At 48.2% G+C, this 25734-nt stretch overlaps 1 protein-coding gene across 1 annotated transcript; it reads right to left on the bottom strand.

The window, feature by feature from the left end:
- Positions 1 to 6722: 6722 nt before the first annotated feature.
- Positions 6723 to 25723, bottom strand: SOCS4 (suppressor of cytokine signaling 4). Its single transcript, XM_077324038.1, has 2 exons — positions 23966 to 25723; positions 6723 to 8630 (listed from the first exon to the last, which is right to left on the bottom strand). Exon 2 carries the CDS (start codon positions 8529 to 8531, stop codon positions 7236 to 7238), a length of 1296 nt encoding a protein of 431 aa, XP_077180153.1. The 5' UTR covers positions 8532 to 8630; positions 23966 to 25723; the 3' UTR covers positions 6723 to 7235.
- Positions 25724 to 25734: the final 11 nt, after the last annotated feature.

Here is a 25734-nt window from a genome sequence, read left to right on the forward strand (position 1 = left end):
CAACATGTTTGCCGGGGGCTCATTTTGTCCATTGAGACGGACGCAGCGTGACAGGGAGACTGTTGGCTGTCAGACCCTGTGGAGAAAACGAAAGATCCAGTGAAGAACTGCTGCACCAAAAGAGAGATCTTGAAGTATATCCCTGAGCCCTTCACTTTTTAAGAAAAGTCATGCTTCCCTCACCCTTGCCATGGAAAACAACATTCACAAGCTTGGTCAAGCATCCGTCATGGAAATACCCACGGCCTGGAGAGAATCAAGGGGGATTTCCACAGTGAGTTGGGGTCCCATTGTTCAATTGCGCAAGAGTTATTCAAGTCCGGGGGGGGGGGGAAGGGATTATGCGTAGCCCTTCCATGCAGGAAGGCAGGGACTCTGAGAAATGAGAGCCCATTGTGAACAGGGCCAGCAATCCTAGGAATGTCGCAAATACTCTGCAGCCGGAAGAACTGTTTGACCGTCTGCTTGCCTATACTCCCTGAAGTGCAGCTCGCTAAATCCAATCCAACAATCTAGTGATCCCTGGAAATCTGTCCGAACTTGGCCAGGGCCAGACCTTTCTCATCCGTGGCCTAAACTTGGTGGAACGAGCTCCCCAGCAAGATCAGGGCCCTGTTGGAACTCGAAGAGCTTGTCCTCGACCAGGGCCAGGGACTTTTTGGTCCTGCCCCCTACCAGGAGAGCTGCAGGCCTTGCAGGAGCTGCCAGCTTTCCGCAGACCTGCAAGACGGAGCTCTTCCGCCAGGTCTATAGTTGAGGCCCGGGCAGTGGGGAAGATCTGATTCCCCCTCACACACACACAGGAAGTATATCATCCTTTGACCATCTTCAGGATGTTTGTTGACGCAGCCCTCTTCCGCCCAGTGGCTGGCGTTCCATTATGGGGAATGGTAGTTTTCCGCCATGCTGGGTTTTTTATTGGTTATAGTCTTAACAGGCTTTTCTTGGGGGTTTCTTGTTGTGGGGTTTTTATCTTGTAACCTGCCATGTGCCAACATGCTGAGAGTGGTGGGTAAGAAATGTTGTTAGTTACGAAGTCGTGTCCGACCCATCACGACCCCATGGACAATGATCCTCCAGGCCTTCCTGTCCTCTACCATTCCCCGGAGTCCATTTAAGTTTGCACCGACTGCTTTAGTGGCTCCACCCAGCCACCTCATTCTCTGTCGCCCCCTTCTTCTTTTGCCCTCGATCGCTCCCAGCATTAGGCTCTTCTCCAGGGAGTCCTTCCTTCTCATGAGGTGGCCAAAGTCTACTGTACCCACCTTGAATTGGGTAGCCCAGACCGATCTCTGAAGCTAAGCAGGGTCAACCCTGGTTAATGCTTGGATGGGGGACAGTTCTCATGAGGTGGCCAAAGTATTTGAGTTTCATCTTCAGGATCTGGCCTTCTAAAGAGCAGTCTGGGCTGATCTCCTCTAGGACTGACTGGTTTGTCAGCTGAAGTCACTACAGGGGTAAGAAATGTAATAAATAATAAATAATACCTAATAATTGACCCACAGTCTCCCAGCAGGCTTCCGTGGCAGAGCCAGGATTTGGGCCTCCAGAATCCAAGTCCAGCTGTTTAATCAGTGCACCACACTGGCTCTACTCACATTTAATTGCAAAAAACGTAAGCATGTGCACGCACAAAAATCATTTACGGCAACCTTAAGACTGTTGGGTCATTTCCTCCCAAATCTGTGCATACCAAATGGCGGAAGGAAACAGGGCAGCTTTTAAATCTCCTCTTGGGACTCAGAAAATATGAGCTGGAAGTGGGAAGATTTCCAAAGACACTGTCCCTTATTATTAAAAAAGATGAGGTCCTTGGGGATGCAGAGTAATTAAAGCGAGGCTTCGAACAGAAAGAGGACCCACAAATGAAACGGTTCTCCTTCCGAAGGAGTAAGCGGGGTCACCTTCCCTCCCCTACCCCAAACAAATAGCGGTCAAAGGGAGGCCGATGTAATTGTGCAAGAGTTATTTATTAGGCCAGAAATAATGAAAGCTTGCAAGGAGAGAAAAGCAGAGGTCACCATCGGGGTAGGACTCAATCTGTTTTTTTCCAGGGGCAGAGGAGAGAAGAACAAACACAAGCAGGCTAAAATTAAAATCTGGGATCTGTTAAGACCTGAATTAAAAAAAAAGACACCCTTCGGTTAATCTTAGGATAACAGAATCACAGAATCATAGGCTTGGAAGGAGCCATAAAGGCCAGCTAGTCCAACCCCCTGCTCAACACAGGATCAGCCTGCAGGGGTGGCCAAACTGTGGCTCGCCAGATGCCAGCAAGGGCTCATGGGAATTGTAGTCCATGGACATATGGAGAGACACAGTTTGGCCACCCCTGAAAATCCAGGAGAAGGATCTGTCCAGCCGCTGCTTGAAGACGGCCAGTGAGGGGGAGCTCCCCACCTCCTGAGGCAGCCCCTTCCACTGCTGAACTAGACTCCTGGAATCCTAGAGTGGGAAGGGGCCATGCAGGCCATCTAGTCCCACCCCCTGCTCAGTGCAGGATCAGCCTCAAGCATCCAGGAGAAGGATCTGTCCAGCCGCTGCTTGAAGACTGCCAGTGAGGGGGAGCTCCCCACCTCCTTAGGCAGCCCCTTCCCCTGCTGAACTAGACTCCTAGAATCCTAGAGTGGGGAGGGGCCATGAAGGCCATCTAGTCCAGCCCCCTGCTCAGTGCAGGATCAGCCTCAAGCATCCAGGAGAAGGATCTGTCCAGCCGCTGCTTGAAGACTGCCAGTGAGGGGGAGCTCCCCACCTCCTTAGGCAGCCCCTTCCCCTGCTGAACTAGACTCCTAGAATCCTAGAGTGGGGAGGGGCCATGAAGGCCATCTAGTCCCACCCCCGCTCAGTGCAGAATCAGCCTCAAGCATCCAGGAGAAGGATCTGTCCAGCCCCTGCTTGAAGACTGCCAGTGAGGGGGAGCTCCCCACCTCCTTAGGCAGCCCCTTCCACTGCTGAACTAGACTCCTAGAATCCTAGAGTGGGGAGGGGCCATGAAGGCCATCTAGTCCAGCCCCCTGCTCAGTGCAGGATCAGCCTCAAGCATCCAGGAGAAGGATCTGTCCAGCCGCTGCTTGAAGACTGCCAGTGAGGGGGAGCTCCCCACCTCCTTAGGCAGCCCCTTCCACTGCTGAACTACTCAAGCTGTGAAATTTTTTTGATATCTAGGGGGTATTATTCTACATGTATTTTAAACCCCTTACTGCAGGTCCTCTCCTCTGCTGCCTATAGGAACCTTTCCCTGCCCTCCTTCAAGGGACAACCTTTCTGATCCTTCAAGAGAGCCGTCCTGTCCCCTCTCGACCTCCTCTCCAGGATGAATGTTCCCAAGTCCCTCAGCCTTTCCTCAAAGGAGTTGGTCCCCAGGCCTCCCCGGATTATCTTCACCCTGCTCTGCCTGCCTCCTTTCTGAAGGGAGGCCCCAAATCTGCACATAGGACTCCAGGGGCAATCTGGCCCACGCAGTATGCAGCAGGATTATGACATCCTGTCATTTTGATGTGAAATTGGCAGAGCAAGATTTTTGGTGAATAAAACACAGGGGCTGAAATTGAAGAAAGCGATCGATGGGGTAGCAGTGCGGAAAAGCATGTGGCAACCACAGGCAAGCCACACAAAAGCTGCGGATAAATTTCTGAATATGGAAGGCTGGAGCTAAGGAAAGCCCATCCCTGGGAGACTTTCCAAGCAATTCTAAAGCTATTTTAAAATAGAGAGTGGAGAAAGCCTACATTTCTGACCTTGGGGGAATTGGCCTCTTATCTCAAGGAACGCACTGTGTGTGTGTGTGTGTGTGTGTCGCTCAGTGTATGCTTTTTGTTCAGGGACGCAGGCCTGAGAAAGGATAGACCTCCGGGTCTTAACAACATACACCTACATTAGGGTGACTGAACTGTCCTTCAGAGCAAGTACATAATGAGCTAGAACACACACGCAGAAAGCTCTTTTAGTCGAAGAAGAGTACATAGGTTTTTACACCCCATTTTTCTCTACCAGGAGTCTCATAGTGGCTTCCAGTCGCCTTCCCTTTCCTCTCCCCACAACAGACACCCTGTGAGGGAGGGGAGGCTGAGAGAGGCCTGAGATTACTGAGGAAGGAGAGTTGATATTTACATGCTGCTTTTCTCTACCCGAAGGAGTCTCAAAGCAGCTTACAGTCACCTTCCCTTTCCTCTCCCTACAACAGGCACCCTGTGAGGGGGAGGAGGCTGAGAGAGGCCTGAGATTACTGAGGAAGAAGGAGAGTTGATATTTACATGCTGCTTTTCCCTACCCGAAGGAGTCTCAAAGCGGCTTCCAATCACCTTCCCTTTCCTCTCCCTACAACAGACACCCTGTGAGGGGGAGGAGGCTGAGAGAGGCCTGAGATTACTGAGGAAGGAGAGTTGGTACTTATATGCTGCTTTTCTCTACCCGAAGGAGTCTCAAAGTGGCTTACAGTCACCTTCTCCCCACAACACACACCCTGTGAGGGAGGCGAGGCTGAGAGAGCCCTGAGATTATTGAAAAGTCTGTTCTTAGATGCCTTCCCCTCTTCTCCCCTCAACAGTAAGGTGACCGGATTGTCCCAGTTTTGGAGGGACATCTGGAGGTACCTGGCAAATTGTTCTTATGTTGAAATTAAAAAAATATATATTACAATACTATTTTTGTGTTCTATGAAACTTTTTGTTGCTCCATATAGACCAAATTTTTAATCAAGAGCCCCCCATCAATGGTGTCCCGTTTTACCAATGTTAAAATCTGGGCACCTGACTCAACAGACACCTTGTGAGGTGGGTGAGGCTGAGAGAGAGAAGAAGAGTTGGTTCTTATATGCTGCTTTTCTCTACCCGAAGGAGTCTCATAGTGGCTTCCAATCCCCTTCCCTTTCCTCTCTCCACAACAGACACCCTGTGAGGGAGGGGAGGCTGAGAGAGCCCTGAGATTACTGAAGAAGAAGAAGAAGAGTTGGTTCTTATATGCTGCTTTTCTCTACCCGAAGGAGTCTCATAGTGGCTTCCAATCCCCTTCCCTTTCCCCATGACAGACACCCTGTGAGGCTGGTGGGGCTGAGAGAGCTCTGAGAGAACTGTGACTGGCCCAAGGTCACCCACCTGGCTTCATGCGGAGGATCAGGGAATCAAACCTGGTTCTCCAGATTGGGGTCCGCCGCTGTTAACCACCACACTGATGGGGTGGGGACTCAACAGATCTCTTTAACATTTTGCTCAATAAGGCTTCCAGAAATATTTGGCTTCCAGAAATATTGCCAATGCTGATATGTAGAACTGACCTAATCTCATGTAACTTATTGTTCTACGCATAGGTACTTTGGGACCATCCCACCTGTGTCATTTCTATTCTTCTGCTGAATAAAAAAATCATAAAACGATTTCCAGTCCAGTGGTCATTCTATTTGGCCATTGTACACCAGGCAAAAAAGCGGAGACAACACCCTGCCAACAAAAGAGCATCTAGTCAAGGCTAAGGTCTTCCCAGTTGCAATGTACGGCTGCGAAAGTTGGATCATAAGGAAGGCCGAGCACCAAAGAATTGAGGCTGGAGAAGACTCATGCGAGTCCCTTCGACTGAAGAAGAAGAGTTGGTTCTTATATGCCGCTTTTCCCTACCCGAAGGAGGCTCAAAGCGCCTTACAGTCGCCCCTTTTCCTCTCCCCACAACAGACACCCTGTGGGGTGGGTGAGGCTGAGAGAGCCCTGATATCACTGCTCGGTCAGAACAGTTTTATCAGTGCCGTGGTGAGCCCAAGGTCACCCAGTTGGCAGCATATGAGGGAGCGCAGAATCGAACCCGGCATGCCAGATTAGAAGTCCACACTTCTAACCACTACACCAAACTGCAAGGCAAACAGACCGGTCAGTCCTAGAGGAGATCAGCCCTGACTGCTCCTTAGAAGGCCAGATCCTGAAGATGAAACTCAAATACTTTGGCCACCTCATGAGAAGGAAGGACTCCCTGGAGAAGAGCCTAATGCTGGGAGCGATCGAGGGCAAAAGAAGAAGGGGACGACAGAGAATGAGGTGGCTGGATGGAGTCCCTGAAGCAGTCATTGTGAGCTTAAATGGACTCTGGGGAATGGTAGAGGACAGGAAGGCCTGAAGGATCATTGTCCATGGAGTCACGATGGGTCAGACATGACTTTGCACCCAGGCAAACAATCCTGAAAGGCCCAGACAAGGCCCTGGGCCATTGTCTCTATGCTGATGCTCTGCTGCTGCGGTGCAGCCCCCCAAATATTTCAAGCTGCTTACTGTTGGACTCCGAAGTAGCCAAATGACTTTAAAGCTCATTGTTTTGATGAAGAGGTGAGGCTGCCGCAGGCTGAGTTGACGTCCTGAGCGGCCCAAAGGGGGTTGTGGGGCTGCGCGCTCTGGTGCGCTGGCAATCATAGGTGGCCAGCGCCACAGTGCGGAGGTACACAGCTGGCTGCCGTGGCCTTCCGTGATCGCCGAAGCAGCTGGAGTGCACCACCCTCGGCCATTAGGAAGGTGGCAGCCTTGGTGACCCCAAAAGGGGTCGCGACCCCAAGGTTTTTATGTCTGGGGGTTTTACTTTTTTTTTACTGGGATTTTATGCAGACTGTTGTAACCTGCCACAAGCCACTTGGGATTGGCAGGTAATAAATTGAAATAATAGTAATAGTAATACAGTAATAATAATAGGATAAAAATATTTGCAAAGAATAAGAGGGAGATTAAGAACTCACACGGTAGCAGCCAGAATTATAAATAGACATTAATTTTACTTCCTATAGAGAAGACAAAGTACTTCCCCCCCCCTCAAGGAAACGTATAAAATACAAATTGGTCGCTTTTGTGTATCCATTGTATATAAGTGTTTAAAACATGCCTGTACCGTATTATAAATCACAGTATAGAAAAGACAAAATTCATTTTGGGTTTTAGCTTAAAATCTAAATGATTAGCCTCGAGTAAAAACTTTAAAAAAACGACTTGAAATTCCAATAACCCCCTATAAGGTATCGTCTCAATTAATAAATCCGCAGATTTCTGTGTGTCTTCACGAATCATCTGCCTTGCGGGGTGGGGGAATAAAAATCCATTTTGATCATAAGGCCAAGGTAGAGATCCACACGGACGATAAATATTTTTCTGGACTAAAAAAATGGTCGCAAGAAAGACAGACCCTCTAACTTTCCAATGCTCAAATGGACGGAAACAAAACAAGAAAAAGAAAAAAACAACAACAAAAAACCCTTCAAACTAATTTTTTTTTTAGGTTTGTTGCTCTGGTACATCGATCCTGAGGACTCTAACTTTTGACTTATAGTGATATTCCTTCAGATACAGCTTTACGGAGGGAGGGACCGGAAGGGCATCTATGCCGTCGTAAGTCGTGTGGTTACAAATGACAGTCCTGCATATATGTTGAAGAGAAAACGGGAAAGTCCTGTTTAAGGGGGTGGAGAGCAGCGGTTCGAAGAACATACAGGCGCTGGGGTCTTTGTAATGTTCTAACAGCCCCGTGATGTTGGGGGAGTGGAAGACGCAAGGGTCGTGGGCGTCGAAGCTGAAGCTGTGATTCCACTGCTCGATCCTGGCGTGCAGGGAGCGACTGTAGCGCCTGAAGCTCACGGAGAACAAGTAATCTTCCTGGGCCGAGTCCCGTAGCAAAAAAGTCCCTTCCGGCTTTCCGTCCAGAAGAGCTTCCGCCGCATACTTATCCATCACTCCCCAGTAGCACGGATTGTTATTGATCCGAAGGAGGTCAGGGACGAGGCAGTGGATGTAGTCGATCTGGGTGTGATATTTCGGAGGCGATTCCAGCTGTAGAAGCTCATCGTCGGGGTCCCACCGGGGCTTGTTCCTCTTCCTGGAGCCGGCGCAAAGCGTCACGGCTTCGTCGTCGGAGTCCATGTCGCTCTCGTCCCTGTCCTTCGCTAGCCTGCCTGCGGCTTCACCCTGGGGGTCGCAGCTGCAGGAAGCGCCGTCGCCGAAGTCGCACGCTGGTGGAACCGCCAGCCCTCCCTCGTCCACGCTCTCGACTTCCCCGCCCTTCCCTTCGCTGTGAGAAGATGCCACGCTGAGCCAGCTTTCCGATTTTTGCTTTATGGGGGCAGTGTGCCGCTTGATCAGGTGCCAACGGAAAGCCAGCTCGGATCGTGGAGGGAAGGGGCACTTGTCCAGCATCAGCTCGCTGATATGGATTTTCCGCTTGGACGGAAGCACCGAGGAATGCCGGCTGCTACAGTTCTTGATCGGGAAACACTGGCCCACGGCATCCTGCAGTTTCTGTTTCAGAGAGCGGCCTAAGAACCGGTGGCCGCACGACCGTTCCAGGTCCAGCTCCGTCGAGGAACAGCTGTGTTTCCGCTCCTGGTTCCTCAAACTTAAAGAAGATTTCCCTGAAGTACTAGCTGTTTCAGCGTCAGAACCGCTGTCACTCCTTTTGGACCAGGAAAGCTTTTTCCTGCTCCATACATAACCGTCCTTCCTGTCTGCACTTCTACTCCGGCTGGTTTTTGGTCTCACGTCAGCATTCTTAGGGATTCTTTCTTTGTTTTCTGCCATTTTTGATGTGGGCGGCTTCTCAAAAGTCCCAGGACTGCTGACAGCAAAGGTCTTGGTTCTCACCAAAGAGAGCTTCTGTTAGGCACTTTGGATATGGATCTATGAAGAACAGAAATGGACAGGACACAACGTTAGTTAGGGAGAAGAACACATTGAACAGGTCAAGAGGACATTTCTACTGCCTTCGTGTGTGTAGTCCTGGCCTTGACAGATCTTCCTTCGCTCTAGGACAGGGGTAATCAACCTGTGCTCCTCCAGGTGTCCATGGACTACAATTCCCATGAGCGCCTGCCAGCGTTGTCAGTATTAACGTGACACATTTGATGATGCGAAATTACACAACGGGATCCAACCCATAGCAAACTATGCACATGCATAGTCCCCAATAATGTATATCTTGGTGACATCTCTGGTACAGTGCTACCCTATTACCTGCGTAGGAAAGCTCTCCCGAATAATTCAGTTTTGCAGTTTAGCAAAAAACCAGCCTCTACTATAGCCTAACTTCTCCACAAGTTTTCATAATACCGTTATTGTGTTTCAAATACTCTGTCTTTAAGAGAATAGTAAAGCCATTATAGGAAGCAGCTGCTTAAGGAGAGAATTCACCCTCTACCCCTGAATGGTGGAAGGTTAAACAAGCAGCAAAAAGAACTTCAGACACTAATTGCATTAGAGACACTACAATAAAAGCACGAAGAAGGAGAAGGAGAAGGAGAAGAGTTGGTTCTTAGATGCCGCTTTTCCCTACCCGAAGGACGCTCAAACTGGCTTACAGTTGCCTTCCCATTCCTCTCCCTAAGTGCCACCATGAAATTGCTAGGTGCCAGGGTGCCTGGGATTTGTCCATCTCTGGTATAGCCCAGCCCTCCTGGGGCTGCTATTGGGTACGGCCTATTCTAGCTTAGCCGTCCACAGCCCTTCTAGCCCTCCCTATGGAACATCTACTAGCCCATTCTTCCCAGGGTCTCCTGCATGCAAACTACTTTCATGAAGAACAGGAGCAGACTTGTTCATAGAGGACTGGCATAGAAAATTCCCAGGACTGTCAGGCTAAATTGCTCAAATATGTAATACAAAAGACAGGCTGGCAATAGGGAGGATAAGGCAATAGAATAAGAATGTAAGAGAAGCCATGTTGGATCAGGCCAGTGGCCCATCCAGTCCAACACTCTGTGTCACACAAGGGCCAAAACCTGCTGTCAGGAGGTCCATCAGTACGGCCAGAACTTCAGACGTCCCCCCAGTCTTGCCTCCCCAAAGCAAGAAGACAGAGCATCACTGCCCCAGACATAAGAACATTAGAGAAGCCGTGCTTGATCAGGACAGCAGCCCATCCAGCCACATCACAATCAAAACTCAGGTGCCCTCAGGGGGCCCACCAACAGGACCAGCAATCCAGAAGCACCAAGACTACACAACAAGACTCCCACGTGGCCCCCACGTTTTCCAAAAACACTTTGTGGGCAACAGGAAAGGCGCCACATCGTGGATCCCTAGTGTGGCATGTCGTGCCTGAATTCCCACAGTTCCGCAGGGCCTGCAAAAGGGAGCTCCTCCACCAGGCATTTGCCTTAGACCGACCACAGGTCCCCCCTCAGACTTCCCCACCATGACGTGAACCAGTCTGGCCTCTCTAGGGGTTTTAGCTAAGTCTCTGTTCTTGTTATATTGTTGTTGTTGGGATCACTGAAGTTGTGTTGTTTAGAACCACTGTAGGATTGTTGTTGTTGTATTTGACTAGGTTGTATGTTGATTCGTTCCATGTATCCCCCTGTGATGTTGTATGTAAACCGCCTTGAGCCATATGGAAGGGTGGTATAGAAATCAAATAAATAAAATTAAAGAAATAATGTCCACACTTATATTTGGTCCCTGCTCTGCTTAGATTTCACCTATCCAAATTCTATGGCACTGCTGCTGGATGTCCATTCTGCAGGTTGACCTGCATTGTGCGATCCGCTTTTGAGGCTCAGTGAGAAATGCAGAATTTACAATGTCAACACATACACAACCGAGAGCACGCAGAGGCCGAGGCTTTCCCCTGATGCTGCCTCTGAGCACCGGGGTTCATAGGTTGACTGCCTCTGAAGGTGGATGTTCCCTTTGCTCTCCGTGGTTTGTTAAGTCATTGATGGACCGCTTTTAAACAAATGTGTCCAATCCCCTTTTAAAGCTAACTAGGCTCACGGTCCTCGTGGCGCCCCCCCCCGCCCATGAATTCCACTATTTAATTACTTGTTGAGTAATGAAGTATAGGCTTTCGGCATAATTAACAGCACCCGTGGGGGACTGCTGGTGGCAAAATGAGAGGCAGGATATTAGGATCGCAATGTTCGGTCCCGGCCAAGTCATTCTCTGCCGAACTACAGTGCTCACGGAAAGCTTTGGAAACCAAAACGCGGAGGGATGGACCAGATCCAATGGGATGGAATTAATACAAAAGAAATTCCGTCTAAACATCCGGAAGAAGTTCCTGACAGTCAGAGCGGTTCCTCAGTGGAACAGGCTTCCTCGGGAGACGGTGGGTTCTCCATCTTTGGAGATTTTTAAACAGAGACTGGGCAGCCATCTGACGGAGAGGCTGATTCTGTGAAGGTTCAAGGGGATGGCAGGTGACAGTGGAGGAGCGAGAGGGTTGTGAGTGTCCTGCACAGTGCAAGGGGCTGGACTAGATGACCCAGGAGATCCCTCCCAACTCTATGATTCTATCATCTTCTTGTGCTGTATTTTGGCACTATGTATAGCAGGCTTTCTCAGCGAGTGTTTCTTGATGGTGCTGGAACGGTTACTTGAATGGGTGGGAGTCAATTAAATTTCCTATATTTTAAAAATGTGTTAATCATTTATCGGGTGATATGACCTTATATGGTCATATCAACCCTCCCCTCCCTGCCCAGTGGGCCAATGAGGGGCTTGGAGAGGGTGGGAGGGGCCCCAGGTAGGCGTGTCCACAGATCTGCTTCCCGACCATATTCTGCACGCTCGCCTCACATTTGGGGTTTCTCAAAGTTGGAAGGATGTTTCAGAGATTTCTCAGCAGTAAAAACGTTGGGAAAGGTTGACGTATAGGACTGGGGAGGCCCAAGGACTATTCACTTGTCAATTCACCGCCTACTATTGGGTAGTCTCATATTCCATGCAGAGCCAAGAATGCCACAGATAATAGGTGGTACCTTCACTTTCTGGCACAAGGCAGGTAACCCTAAACTTTCTGAGCCGGCAGGAATTCCGACACAGTGTGGTGGGCACAGGAGGCGGAGCCTGTCAGAACATGGCTGCCACAGAAGGCGGAGACAGTCACAAAATGGCTGCTGCTGCTTACTTTGAGTCACACAGTGAAGATCCTTTGGCAGCTATTGCCAAACCAATGTTTTTAAAAATCTGCATGGCCAGTCATATCTCTTTGCTGGCCCAAAGCGCCACTGGGCACAACCTACTTTTTAGTAACACTTGGCCGGTGCCAGTGGACATCACGGTGCCTGTGGGTGTCACGTTAGACACCCTGAGTTAGAATCACAGAGTTGGAAGGGGGTTGGACTAGATGGCCTGTAAGGCCCCTTCCAACTCTTTGATTCTATGATTCTAAGGGCCCTCCTGGGTCAGGTAGTCCAACTCCCTGCACAACCCTCTCGCTCATCGACTGTCACCTGCCACCCCCTTGAGCTTTCACAGAATCAGCCTCTCTCTCAGATGGCTCTCGAGCCTCTGCTTAAAAATCTCCCAAGATGGAGAACCTACCACCTCCCGAGGAAGCCTGTTCCACTGAGAAACCGCTCTAACTGTCAGGAACTTCTTGATGTTTAAACGGAAATTCTTTTGAATTAATTTCTCCCCATTGGTTCTGGTAAGGTGTCATGCATCAGCAAGGGGAGAAGCGAAGCTACCCTGCCAAAACTGCACTTCTCAACGAAAAAGATCCCTATGAAGGCCTCTAAAAACAAAACTACCGGGCCTGTGGCACCGTTTTAATAATCCCGTCTATCAATTATGTAAATGTAAATAGATAAGTAAAATAGCCTACTCAGCTTAAAAAGAAGAAGAAGAAGAAGAAGAAGAAGAAGAAGAGTTGGTTCTTATATGCCGCTTTTCCCTACCCGAAGGAGGCTCAAAGCGGCTTACAGTTGCCTTCCCATTCCTCTCCCCACAACAGACACCCTGTGGGGTGGGTGAGGCTGAGAGAGCCCTGAGATGACTGAAGAAGAAGAAGAGTTGGTACTTATATCCTGCTTTTCTCTACCCGAAGGAGTCTCAGAGTGGCTTACAGTCGCGTTCCCTTTCCTCTCCCCACAACAGACACCCTGTGGGGTGGGTGAGGCTGAGAGAGCCCTGATATCATTGCTTGGTCAAAACAGCTTTATCAGTGCCGTGGCGAGCCCAAGGTCACCCAGCTGGCTGCATGTGGAGGAGCGCAGAATCGAACCTGGCATGCCAGATTAGAAGTCCGCACTCCTAACCACTACACCAAACTGGCTCTCAGGGCTTCTTCCACTATCATTTGAAACAAACAGTCTCCTCCCAGAAATATCTTTCTTTTGTCAATTCCCCACTACAGCTCCACATGCAGCTGGGTGACCTTGGGCCAGTCACAGTTCTCTCTGAGTTCTCTCAGCCCCACTTACCTTGCTGGGTGCCTGTTGTGGGGAGAGGGAGGGAAGCTGACTGTAAAGCGGCTTGAAACTCCTTAGGATGCAAGAAGAGTTGGTTTTTATACCCCGCTTTTCAATATCCAAAGGAATCTCAAACAGGTTTACAATGCGAGGTAGATGAGGCTGAGAGAGCGCTGACAGGTCTGCTCTGTGAGAACAGCTCAGACAGGACTGTGACTAGCCCAAGGTCACCCAGCTGGCTGCATGTGGAGGAGTGGAGAATCAAATCCGGCTTGCCAGATTACAAGCCGCCGCTCTTAACCACTAAACCACGCTGGCAGAGTAGAGAAAAGCGGGGTATAAGAATAAACTCTTCAATTAGAAAAAATCTCAAATTTGTGTACTACTTACAATTTCCACCTGGCAAATACCGGATAGTCCTAATAAACGTATTATATTGCTGGCCGAACACTGGAGGAGATTTTGCTTTGCTTCTCCCTGGCACAAATGCTATAGATTCGTGCCAGCGAGGCACTCAAGAGCAAAACCCCCAGAAGTGATCAAAAGTAGGTCAAGACACATCACATGCTCAAAGATTCATGTTATCCTTGTTCAATATTAGTTCGCAGAAGCATGATGTTCAGAGATGCTGTACTGTACTGACACTTTCAGGTCACTTTTAAGATGGGAATTAATTAAACGTACATAAGTCACAGGCTGGGAATCTCTTCACTCGGTTGTCGCTGGCTTATCAAAAAAGGAGCTGGGGGGGAAAAGACCTCCCCAAAGGCATTTGAACTATCTAGAGCTTCACATACTGAAGAGGATTATATAAAAACCAGTTCCTTTACGAAGGGCAATTTAAAAGACTGTGATAGATGGAAATGCTTTTTTAAAAAAATCTCATGCAGTGGGGGAAAGAAAAAGGAAGTTTTAACACTTGTTTGGTGGAGGACGTGGTTGGCTCTACATAGCTGGGACTCGCACAAATGCCAATGGCTTGGCTGCAGAGATTTAGAAGATTCGATTTGTGAAGTCCTGTGGGTTAAATATCTGAACTGTTGATCAATTTTAAGCTAGTATTTTCTACTATTTACTGTCAAGATATGAATGCTCACTTTAAGATACGAACCAGAGCAAGGTAGATTGTAAGAGGCGGAAAAAACTGCTCAACTACAAAACGGCGGTCACACAAGGCGTGGGCAACCATATTAATATCATCATCATCATCATCATCATCATCATCATCATCATCATCATCATCATCATAGAATCATAGAGTTGGAAGGGGCCATACAGGCCATCTAGTCCAACCCCCTGCTCAACACAGGATCAACCCAACGCATCCTAAAGCATCCAAGAAAAGTGTGTATCCAACCTTTGCTTGAAGACTGCCAGTGAGGGGGAGCTCACCACCTCCTTAGGCAGCCTATTCTTAGAATTACAGAATCCTAGAGTGGGAAGGGGCCATACAGGCCATCTAGTCCAACCCCCTGCTCAACACAGGATCAACCCAACGCATCCTAAAGCATCCAAGAAAAGTGTGTATCCGGCCTTTGCTTGAAGACTGCCAGTGAGGGGGAGCTCACCACCTCCTTAGGCAGCCTATTCCACTGCTGAACTACTCTGTGAAAATTTTTTTCCTGATATCTAGCCTAGATCGTTTAAACCCATTACTGCGCGTCCTTTCCTCTGCAGCCAATGGAAACAGCATCCCTATTATTATTATTATTATATTTCTTACCCGCCACTCCCAGTGGCTTGTGATGGGTTACAAAATGTCTGTATAAAAACCCCAATAAAATTCCCCTTAAAAACCACAGACATAAAATACAACAAAATAGAAGAGAAAATAGGTGCAGAAAAACTATATAATTCCCAGTTCTATCCAAAAAAGGGAGGGAAGAAGGGGCAGATAAAACCGCTCACATACAATAGTATCTTTAATCCTAAGGGGGGGGGGGGGTCATACAGGGGAGTCATATTGTACAACAGCTTTTTGGCATTTTTAGGCAAAAGTTCTGTACCGTGGGATGCTTCTAAAAATGAAAAGTCCTAGAAATATTTACTTGCGTACATGTAAGTATATATACTGAGGTCCACACAGAGCCAGTTTGGTGTCGTGGTTAGGAGTGCAGACTTCTAATCTGGCATGCCGGGTTCGATTCTGCGCTCCCCCTCGTGCAGCCAGCTGGGTGACCTTGGGCTCGCCACGGCACTGATAAAACTGTTCTGACCCAGCAGAAATATCAGTCTCACCTCATATTGACCTCATATTCAGAAGCAATAACCTTCTAAATCCCAAGCCAGAAAGAAACATCAGGGAAATACCTTGGCTTCTATAATCTGTTGTTGGTTGTCCAGAGGAACTGGCTGACCGCTGTGTGAAGCAGGATGCTGGCCTAAGATGGACTATTGGTTTGAGCCATCAGGGCTCTTGTTAGGATTATGTAGAGCCGGAGTACCAAAGATACCAGGGGTCTTATCTGGCCCATGAGCCCATCATTACCTTTATGGCTAGATGACAGAGATTCTGCATTATGTCCCTGGATACTGTCCCAGTACTAATAAATAACAGGTGGTGGAAATAGGAGGGTGGGCATCAGGAAGATACTTTAAGGACACTCTATAAGAATGTTGATATTTCAAAGGGTGCAGGCACCGTTTATTTTAAATTAATATAACTGTAATTTCACTGAAATTTTATAGTATTTATATTGTCTGTACAACGAGTATTTCAAACATTGAGCCATAGAGAAGTAAAAAAAATAATATCATTAATTGGGTTGGCCTGTGTCCTTTATCAAGTTATATGTCCGGTCCTTGGTATTACATTTTATGGCGCACATCGCCCAGCCTGACAAGATGACAAATGAGTCAGATCCGGCCCTTGTAACAAGTCAGTTCTGACACCTCCGAGTGTAGACAGTCAAGCTCAACATTTCCTTAAAAAGTCCTGGATGGCTGCCAGCCCTCCCTGCAAGAAGGCTGGGCGGATGGAAACCGCTCTTGGTCGGTACTGCCCGACCGGACTTCTGACAAAATGCCCAGGTCCAGAAGCAAAATGAGGGGTGGAACTTGGATCATCGATTAAGGGAACAATTGATTAAGCTTCACTTAAAAATGACCTGTTCACTTTGTCCCATTCCAACAGGAAGTTGAGAACAAGAGTCGGTTCTTATATGCCGCTTTTCTCTACCCGAAGGAGCCTCAAAGTGGCTTCCATTCGCCTTCCCTTTCCTCTCCCCACAACAGACACCCTGTGAGGGAGGGGAGGCTGAGAGAGCCCTGAGATTACTGAAGAAGATGAAGAGTTGGTTCTTATATGCCGCTTTTCTTTACCTGAAGGAGTCTCAAAGCGGCTTCCAATGGCTTTCCCTTTCCTCTCCCCACATCAGACGCCCTGAGATTCCTGCTTGGTCCCAACAGCTCTATCAGTGCTGTGACTGGCCCAAGGTCACCCAGCTGGCTGCTTGTGGGGGAGCAGAGAATCAAGCCAGGCTCTCCAGATTAGAAGTCCGCACTCCTAACCACTATACCAACATCTAAAAGATGTTGCAATCTACCACACGGTCCCTCCATGTCTGAGATTCCTAGGGTTCTGGGGATCCCCGAGGTTATGCGAGAGCTTCCAAGGGGTGACTTGGCCTTTCCCAGAGTTTCAGAGGGCCGCTGACATCACTAGACATCACTGGAGCCCACTTCTACAGGCCTAGTCTCTTTTTCCACAATGGAAATGGTACATGATTGATTGATTGATTGACTGGCCCCTGCATCTTACTTCTGCAACCATTTCTCTGAAGGGGCCTGTCACCACTTCTGGGATTCCTCGAAGTCCGAAAAATATTTCCGGGGTTCCTTCACAGTCCAAAGGTTGAAAAAGGCTGCTCCAAGTGGTGTCATGGCAACTGTCAGTACTTTCCTTGGTGCTCACTGGGCTTTTCAGAAAATGGATGTGGCCACGGTAAGGCAGGATTTATTGTGGGCCCTCTTTCAGACCAAAGGGTAAGCCCTTGGTCTTTTCTCAGTCAACGTGTGCCTCCATTCCACTTTCAGGTTCTCCTTTTCCCCCAGGATTCAGTTTGGCTTTTCCTCCTGTGTCAGCCATTTGGGGGCTGGCTCCGCCTCCAAAAACCAGCCATTTTTGTGATGGCACTCACCAGCCTGTCAAAGTTCTAATGGGGCCCATGGAATTAAAACAGCTGGGGACCCCTCATCCACCATGTTGAATGCCACTAGAAAGCCAGATGTCTCCTAAATGGGATTCACAGTTGTCCTTGGTGATAGCCAAGACGGTATTTAATAAACACACAATTTTCCATTGAAAGCCTCTGGGTAAGGTGGACCGTAAAGGAAGATTAACTTCAAAACATCTTACGTTCCAGGAAGGTTGTTAAATCAACAGGTGATATTTAACTCTGAAAAAAATCTGGACTCTGAAGAAGTGGCACATAAATATACTAAATGAGTGAATAAACTCCCTTTTTCGCAGATTTTTTTTGAGAAATTTAATTCTTTTCACTAATTAGATCTCAAATAGGAAGGGCTTTGTCTAATTTTTTTCAATCTCAGAGATGACCCAAAACACTACTGCTTTCTGACTTTTTGAAAAATCTTCACCAAGATTTCAGGAGACGACTGAGAGGGGATCTGAGAACCATCTTCAAGTATTTAAACGGCTGCCAAAGCAGTGGTCCCCAACCTTTTTATCACCGGGGACCACTCAACGCTTGACAATTTTACTGAGGCCCGGTGGGGGGGGGGTAGTTTACTCCTCTACTCTCAACCACTGCCCTAACGCTCTCTGATCGCTATGGTAATGTTTAAACATCCCTTCAAAATAAGATACAGACACGCCACAACAATGAACATAAGGAACATTTTATTTTCATGGAAATTTTAACTCCTGACAATGACAAATCAATGGGAACCCTGAGCTTGTTTTGCTGCAACAAGATAGTCCCATCTGGGAGTGATGGGAGACAATGACACCCAAAGTGTGTTGTAAAGGGCCGGGGGGGGGGGGGGATGAAGTAAAGGGTTGGGGGGGAGGTGTCCTTCACGGCCCACCTCCAATTAGTCGACGGACCACATGTGGTCCACAGCCCACAGATTGGGGATCGCTAATGTAGAGGATGGAGCAGAGTTGTTCTCTCTTGCCCCAGAGGGACGGACCAGAACCAATCGGATGAAATTAGTCCAAAGGAAATTCCATATAAACATCCGGAAAAAGTTCCTGACAGCAGTTTCTCAGTGGAACAGGCTTCTCCATCTTTGGAAATGTTTAAACAGAGGTTGGAGAACCATCTGACAGAGCAGCTGAATCTGTGAAGGTTCAAGGGGGTGGCAGGTGACAGTGGATGAGTGAGAGGGTTGGGAGTGTCCTGCATAGTGCAAGGGGTTGGACTAAATGACCCATGAGATCTCTTCCAACTCTATTAATCTATGATTCTATGATTCAGACACCCTGCGAGGTAGGTGGGGCTGAGAGAGCTCTGAGAGAACTGTGACTGGCCCAAGGTCACCCAGCTACATGTGGAGCTAAATTCTGTCTAAACATCCAGAATAAGTTCCTGGCAGTTAGAGCAATTTCTCATTGGAACAGGCTTCCTCATTCATTGGAACAGGCTTCCTCATTCCCTTCTAATTCTATGATTCTAAAATTGCCTATTGTTTCTTCTCCTAGATAAAAGAATTAGGTTCTTGGGCCTTCCCTCCTGTAACTAATCAATCCTCATTATTATAGTCACCCACAATAATATCGCTACAGCACAACACCCAGTCTCACTGTCCCATTCCCCGAGGGCATATAATACTGATTTCTCAGACATCCATACTTCTTTTTCTATCAGCGAAGAAAGGGGCTATATATTCAAAGTGTGGCCTAACAGGCCCCATTAAGAGTGCTACCGAGGACAAATAATGCCCATGAAACACAGCATGAAAGCATAAGACGCCTATAAACATGACTGCCAATATTATCTCAGCAACTTAAAGCAAGCCCATTTATTTTTTATGAACACAGTTAGAAGACAGATAATTCCCGGTCAAGTTTCGTTGAGAGGAATGTGCACATAAGCTGGATTCATGCCACCCCTACAGGCTTGCTTCCCTACCATGCCTTTCGTTTGTCCCCCTTCTCTTGTGTGCTTACTTATGCAACCTTTCGTTTTTATCTGCACACGCACAAACGCACACAGCTACATGTCCACTAACGCCAACCGTACAGATAAAAAACGAAAAGCGGCGCAGATATTAAGTATATTTTTACCCAGAGGGAAATGTTAATGGAGAGAGCGGTTTGGTAAGTCGGTGGCGTGAATCAGCGGCGTGCGCTTTATTTTCGCGGACATGGAGCAGATGTGTGGCTCAGGCAGCTAGCCTGAGCCGAAAAGGATACGCAGAGCTTCAAGGACCACTTGCACGTTAGCAGGTCAGCCGAAGGCATTTTAAAAGCATTCTGCGTTTTGACAAAAGGCACTTGGAACAGGCCGCTAAGCTTCCACGTACTGATAATAAAACGCAGGATTCTTTTGGAGCCCTGTAATTCTGCCACAAGTCATCAGCAGCACGAAAGCTTCTCTGCGGGAGGCTGATGGCACAGTCATCCACTGTTGCTTAACACAGGATCGTCTCTTCCGCTTCCTACACCTTTAATAAATGCCACCGGGCTCTCCTCTTAGGGAGGGAGCACAGCAGCCGTCCCTTTCATCCCACTGAAAAATTACTGCCTCTCTCCTTTCTCCTAACCTTGACCAGGCGGGCCTGGACTAGCCACGTCTCATCAGATCTCGGGAGCTAAGACATTCTGCTGCCGCTTTTTCAATCATTTACACCAAGTACGATGTCCCGGGGCATGGGGAGGGACCTATTTTTTAGTCAGCTTGGATACCGCCGTCTTCTGTGGGTGTTTTTTTTAAGGGGTTATTAACTATATATTAATAAAGAAAGAAGAAGGGGACGACAGAGAATGAGGTGGCTGGATGGAATCAATGAGGCAGTCGGTGCAAACTTAAATGGGCTCCGGGGAATGGTAGAGGACAGGAAGGCCTGGAGGATCATTGTCCATGGAGTCGCGATGGGTCGGACACGACTTCGCACCTAACAACAACATTAATTGTATGTTTTTATTGGATATAATGTTTTTTTTCTTGTAAACTGCCGTGAGCCAGTTTCCTGGGATTAGTGGCATACAGCGATCCCCAACCCCCGGTCTGCGGACTGGTGCCGGTTCGTGGATCAGTCAGTACCGGGCTGCGGCTCCTCCTCGTCCTCCTCCCCGGCTGCTGCCTCAGGGGCTGCCCTGCCACTCTGCCGCCGGCTCACCTTTGGTGCTCTCCAGCGGCCGCCATGGCTGGGGCTCCCCCTTAGCATGGCACAGCACAGCTGCTGCTGGCAGCGCCCCCCAGCGGACGGCGGGAAGTCACGGACACCGGTGGGAAAGCAAGTGGAGTAGGGGCTCAGGCAACGGTGGTGACGTCCCTCGGCAAAAGACTACCCCCCTCCCGGGCCTCAATAAAATTGTCAAGCGTTGACGGGTCCCTGGTGATAGAAAGGTTGGGGACCACTGGCATAGAAGCTTAAATATAAACAAACAAGCAAATAGAAATAAGCTGGGTCAACTCAAATCAGCATATGGATGGGAGACCACCAAGTTACTCCAGGGTTATGCTGCAGAGGCAGGCAATGTCTCTTGCCTTGAAAATCCTATGGGGTTGTCCACACCTCCTCCGATGGGGATGGCAGAGGTTATGGACTCAATTATTCTACAAAGGGCTGAGCCTTCATCATACTGAACGCTGAGAGAGTGGAAGGTCTGAGAGAGCGGAAGATCTGGCCTGTGTACTATTCTGGGGCCAAGCTTTGTGGAAGAGCCTCTGCTTGGCACTCGAATGGTCCCAGGTTCAATTCCCAGCATCTCCCGTGAAACAGAACCAGGCAACAGGGGAGGTGAAAGACTTCTGCCTGAGACCCCGCTGGGCCAATGGCAGTCTGAGTACAGAATACCAAAACTGATGGACCAAGAGTAGTAGACAGTTTCACGTGCTTCATCTGAACTTAAAAAGTTTGAGGGGTTCGTCTGGGCTAAAGGATGATTGCAAGAGACTATGGAATCTTTAATAATGCAGTTTCTCCATCCACGGTAATATGTCCATGACGCTAATGAAAACAATTTGTTTCCCCGAGACATCAGAAGAGCCCTGCTGGATCAGACCAGCAGGCCACCTAGTTCTCACACAATGGCCAACCAGTTATTCTGGCTACAGTTAATATTCTTCACCCTGTGCAGTCCTAGTGACAAATTAGGGCACCACTGTTCTTCCTAGGCCTCTTTCAGTCATTTCTCCCTTTATAGTCCGCAGGTGAGAGCCCTTTCTCAGACACCTCACAAAGACCAAAGTAGTTTGCAGAGGGACAGCCTGTTACAAAACCTTCCCGTCTACCAGGAATCTTATGCACATTCTCTTGATGCTACTGTGCGTTGAACAAACTAAAGCACTGCGAAAACCGCTTGCAAGTTTCACTCACTTAAAACCGGATTAAAACTTAGCTGCACCAGCAGAAGGGTACCCTAAGATTCTTCTTTGTTAAGCCGTTTTGTATCTTTGTGCTAGCCTCATGGCCCTTATAGCAATAGTACAAAAGATACTTCTGGATTTTATATTTGGGAACAAACTCAAATGAAAAGCCTGTTCATGATCTCAATTCCGCAAAGAACTTTATTAGAATCATAGAGTTGGAAGGGACCTCATGGGTTGTTGTTGTTGTTAATAATAATAATGATGATGATGATGATAATTAAATTTATTACCTGCCACTCTCAGATGGCTCGTGGCGGGTTACATGTGTGAATAAAACCCCCATTAAAACTCCAGACATAAAAACAGCACAATTCATTAATCGAAAGGAAAAAAGAGATATGGCAGAAAAAACTCTCTCATCATTCTAATCCCGCCCCCCCCCCCCCAGTAAACATCTCCTAGACTCAATCTCTTGCACTGGGAATTACGCAAGGGGAGAGAAAAATTAAGCAACAAGCCACTGTCCACCCTTGGAATGTACAGTGTCCCATTATTGGAAATGAGGCAAATGCAATCTAGCAAACTTCAGGAACTGCAGTAAAGGGTCTTGTCAGATTTCAGCAGCTAAGTAGGATCGGCTGTGGTCAGAGTATTTGGATGGGGGAACTCCGAGGAACACCGGAATTATGACGTGGAGGCAGGCAATGGCAAAACCAGCTCTGAACGTCTCGTCTTGGAAATCCTACAGGGTCACCATAAATCAGCTGTGAGTCGACGGCACTTTCCACTACCCCAGTGAAAGAGCCTTACGGACCATTTATATAATATATATATTTGCTGGTGGTGATGTGTCTTCAAATGCAAGAAACTGAGTTCTGCAGGAAACATCAGGCAGCGGTTAGAATCATAGAGCTGAAAGGGACCTCCTGGGTCATCTAGTCCAACCCCCTGCACTATGCAGGATTCCCAACCCTATCACTCATCCACTGTCACCTGCCAGCCCCTTGAACCTTCACAGAATCAGCCTCTCTGTCAGATGGCTCTCCAGCCTCTGTTTAAAAATCTCCAAAGATGGAGAACCCACAACCTCCCGAGGAAGCCTGTTCCATTGAGAAACTGCTCTAACTGTCCATCCGGAGGTTTAGATGGAATTTAGAATCATAGAATAATAGAGTTGGAAGGGATCTCCTGGGTCATCTAGTCCAACCCCCTGCACTATGCAGGACACTCACAACCCTATCGCTCATCCACTGTCACCTGCCAACCCCTTAAGTCTTCACAAAATCAGCCTCTCTGGTTATATGAGGTTTGCAAGCATGTCCACCTATGGAAACCAATGGTTAAATCTGAAGGGGCGATCACCTGAGGCACATGTGTTCTGTCACTATTATTTTGCCAAAAGACTGTCAGCTTCTGTCCTACAAAACATCTGCTTCTAACACATAGTTGTAAGTGACACTGAGCCTGCATTGGGAAGGGGTTGGACTAGATGGCCCCTTCCAACTCTATAATTCTATGATACAAAGTACAAGAAATAAGAAAAGCTGATACATTCCTAGAAACAAGACAAAGCTGGGTTTACTTTTTTTAAGGGTATGATTTCCAGTTAGATTTGAGTTTAGTAGGTCCTTAGAGACTAGCAAGAGTTTTGAGGTATAAACTTTCCACAGTCAAAGCCCTCTTTGTCAGTCACAGCAGAGTCGAATGATTGCTCAAAGAAGAAAACATGTTTGGATGCAGGAGGAATTAATCCTGTTTGAAATTCTCAGAAGTAAAAGCATACCTCGGTTTTTCTGCCGAACAGAAGACATTTATGGGGCTAGCAAAACAGCCTCATAGCTTGTAAAGCCTTCACCAAAACATCAGGGCACAGTTGTGCGATTTATGTGGATGTTGTCCGACAAAACCTGACCTCTCACAGCACGGTCAAGGAACTGGAATATTTAACTGGCCCTGGAATCCACACATCTTATAAACAAACTGCAGAACTTCTTGGGGAAGCAAGAACATCCGGAATGAACCCAGAGCGTCAGCTCCAATGTGCCAGAAACAGGCTCACCAAAAAGTTTTCCTTTCAGCTATTTAAAAAAGCTTAAATGACTCTGAAGTCTAAGAAACTGACAGCAAAGCAGGACGCCTCCCTTCACATCCTAAACGCAACACACAAAACCACCTTGTGTCCCCCACTCCAGTTGTTCATCCCCCTCCACTTTTAAGAAATCTGCCCCTGAATATGTTAAAGCTGAATCCCTTTTCACAGTTTAAAAAAAAGGCACCGGCATCGCAAAAGACCTCCAGGATCCTGCTCAAGGTGAATGCTTACCTGCTTCTCACCAGAAGAGGCATTTTGAGGGCATCCTCCCCAAACAGGGTGCCCCAAAGAGGTAGCACCCCATGCAGCAGCTGGCGCGGCACATTCCTCATCAGACACAAAGGCGGACTGGACTTGGAGCACAGCTGGAGGAGGAAGGAGATGGGCAGCAGTGGGCTGGGTTGAGGAAGCAAGAGGCTGGGGAGGGGAGAAGGGGAAGCGGAGAAAGGAAGATGTCATAATAGGGGAGGAGGAGAATTTTTAAAGGGGGGGGTCAAGACATGATAAATGGAAGAGAAGGAGCGGATGGTGAACCTTTATATATTTAAGAGGAGGAATTGAAAGGGGGGAAGGGGAAAGAAAACAGAAAAAGGAGGATTTTTCTGAGTCACAGCGTTTAAAGGGTGGGGAGAGTGTTTGAAGGGAGGGAGGCTAAGCCGACTAGCTTGGAAGGAAGCCCCATTGCAATGCACGCAATTTTACTTCTGACTAAACAGGATTAGGATCCAGCCGCAAGAGAAGATGGGAGGGTGGGGAGAGAATGAGTGGGACAGGCAAGAAGGGGGGGTATTAAAGTGTTGTGCGGCAATCAGAATTAATGGAATAGGGGGGTGGCTATGGAATTGGGATGGAGAGCAGAGAAGTGTGCGAAGAAAGTCTGAACAGGAAATGCGATGGGGTGGGAGGAGGGGGAAGAGAATAGAAAATTGTCCAAGAAAAATCTAAACAGAAGGTACAATATAATGGAATACGACATACAATGCAATGGTGGTGAACAGAACAGAGAGTTGGGCATGTAAATTCTTAATAGGAGATGCGATGGGATGTGGGAGGGGGGAGACAGACCAGAAAACCGCAAGGAAAATTCTGAATAGGATATACAATGCAATGACTGCAGGGGGAAAGAATAAAGAACTGTGCAAGGAAATTCTGAATAGAAAGGATGTGGGGAGAGACCAGAAAACTGCAAAGAAATTCTGAATAGAAGATGCAAGGCAATGACAGGGGAGGGGAGAATAGAGAATTGCGCCAGGAAATTCTGAGTAGGAGAGGTGAAGAGTTGTGGGGGACGGACCAGAAAACTGCTAAGAAATTCTGAATAGAAGATGCAATGCAATGATGGCTGGGTGGGGGAGGGAAGAGAACAGAAAACTGTGCAAAGAAAATTCTGACTAGGAGATTCAATGCAATGATTGGGAGGGGAGGAAAGAGAACAGAAAATTGTGCAAAGAAAATTCTGACTAGGAGATGCAAAGCAATGATTGGGGGGGGGAAGATGGCAGAAATTTGTGCAAATAAATTCTGAATAGGAGATGCAATGCAATGATTGGGAGGGGGGGAAGAGGGCAGAAATTTGTGCAAATAAATTCTGAATACGAGATGCAATGCAATGAATGGGGGGGGGGAAACGAGAACAGAAAATTGTGCAAAGAAAATTCCGAACAGGAGATGCAATGCAACGCTGGGGGGGTCGGCGGGGAAAGAGCAGAAAACGGGGCCAAGAAATTCCCAATGAGCCCGGCGACGGGGGAGCGCGTGGGAGTCGGCGAGAGGCCAGGAACTCGGGCCAGGGAAGCGCGAAGGGCAGAGGCGAAGGCCAAGAGGCCGCCCAGAGACCCCGACCGGCTGCCGCGATGCAGAGGCCGGGCCAGGCGACGCGGACCCCGGCCGGGGTTGGCAGGCGAGGCCGAGGCTCCTGCGGGGCCTGGTCGGCCGCCGCTTCTCCCCCTTCCTCGGCGGCGGCGTCGTCGTCGTCGGGCGGGGGCAGGATCCGGCGGGAG

The sequence above is a fragment of the Paroedura picta genome, chromosome 2, assembly GCF_049243985.1.
Source record: "Paroedura picta isolate Pp20150507F chromosome 2, Ppicta_v3.0, whole genome shotgun sequence".
NCBI lineage: Eukaryota > Metazoa > Chordata > Lepidosauria > Squamata > Gekkonidae > Paroedura > Paroedura picta.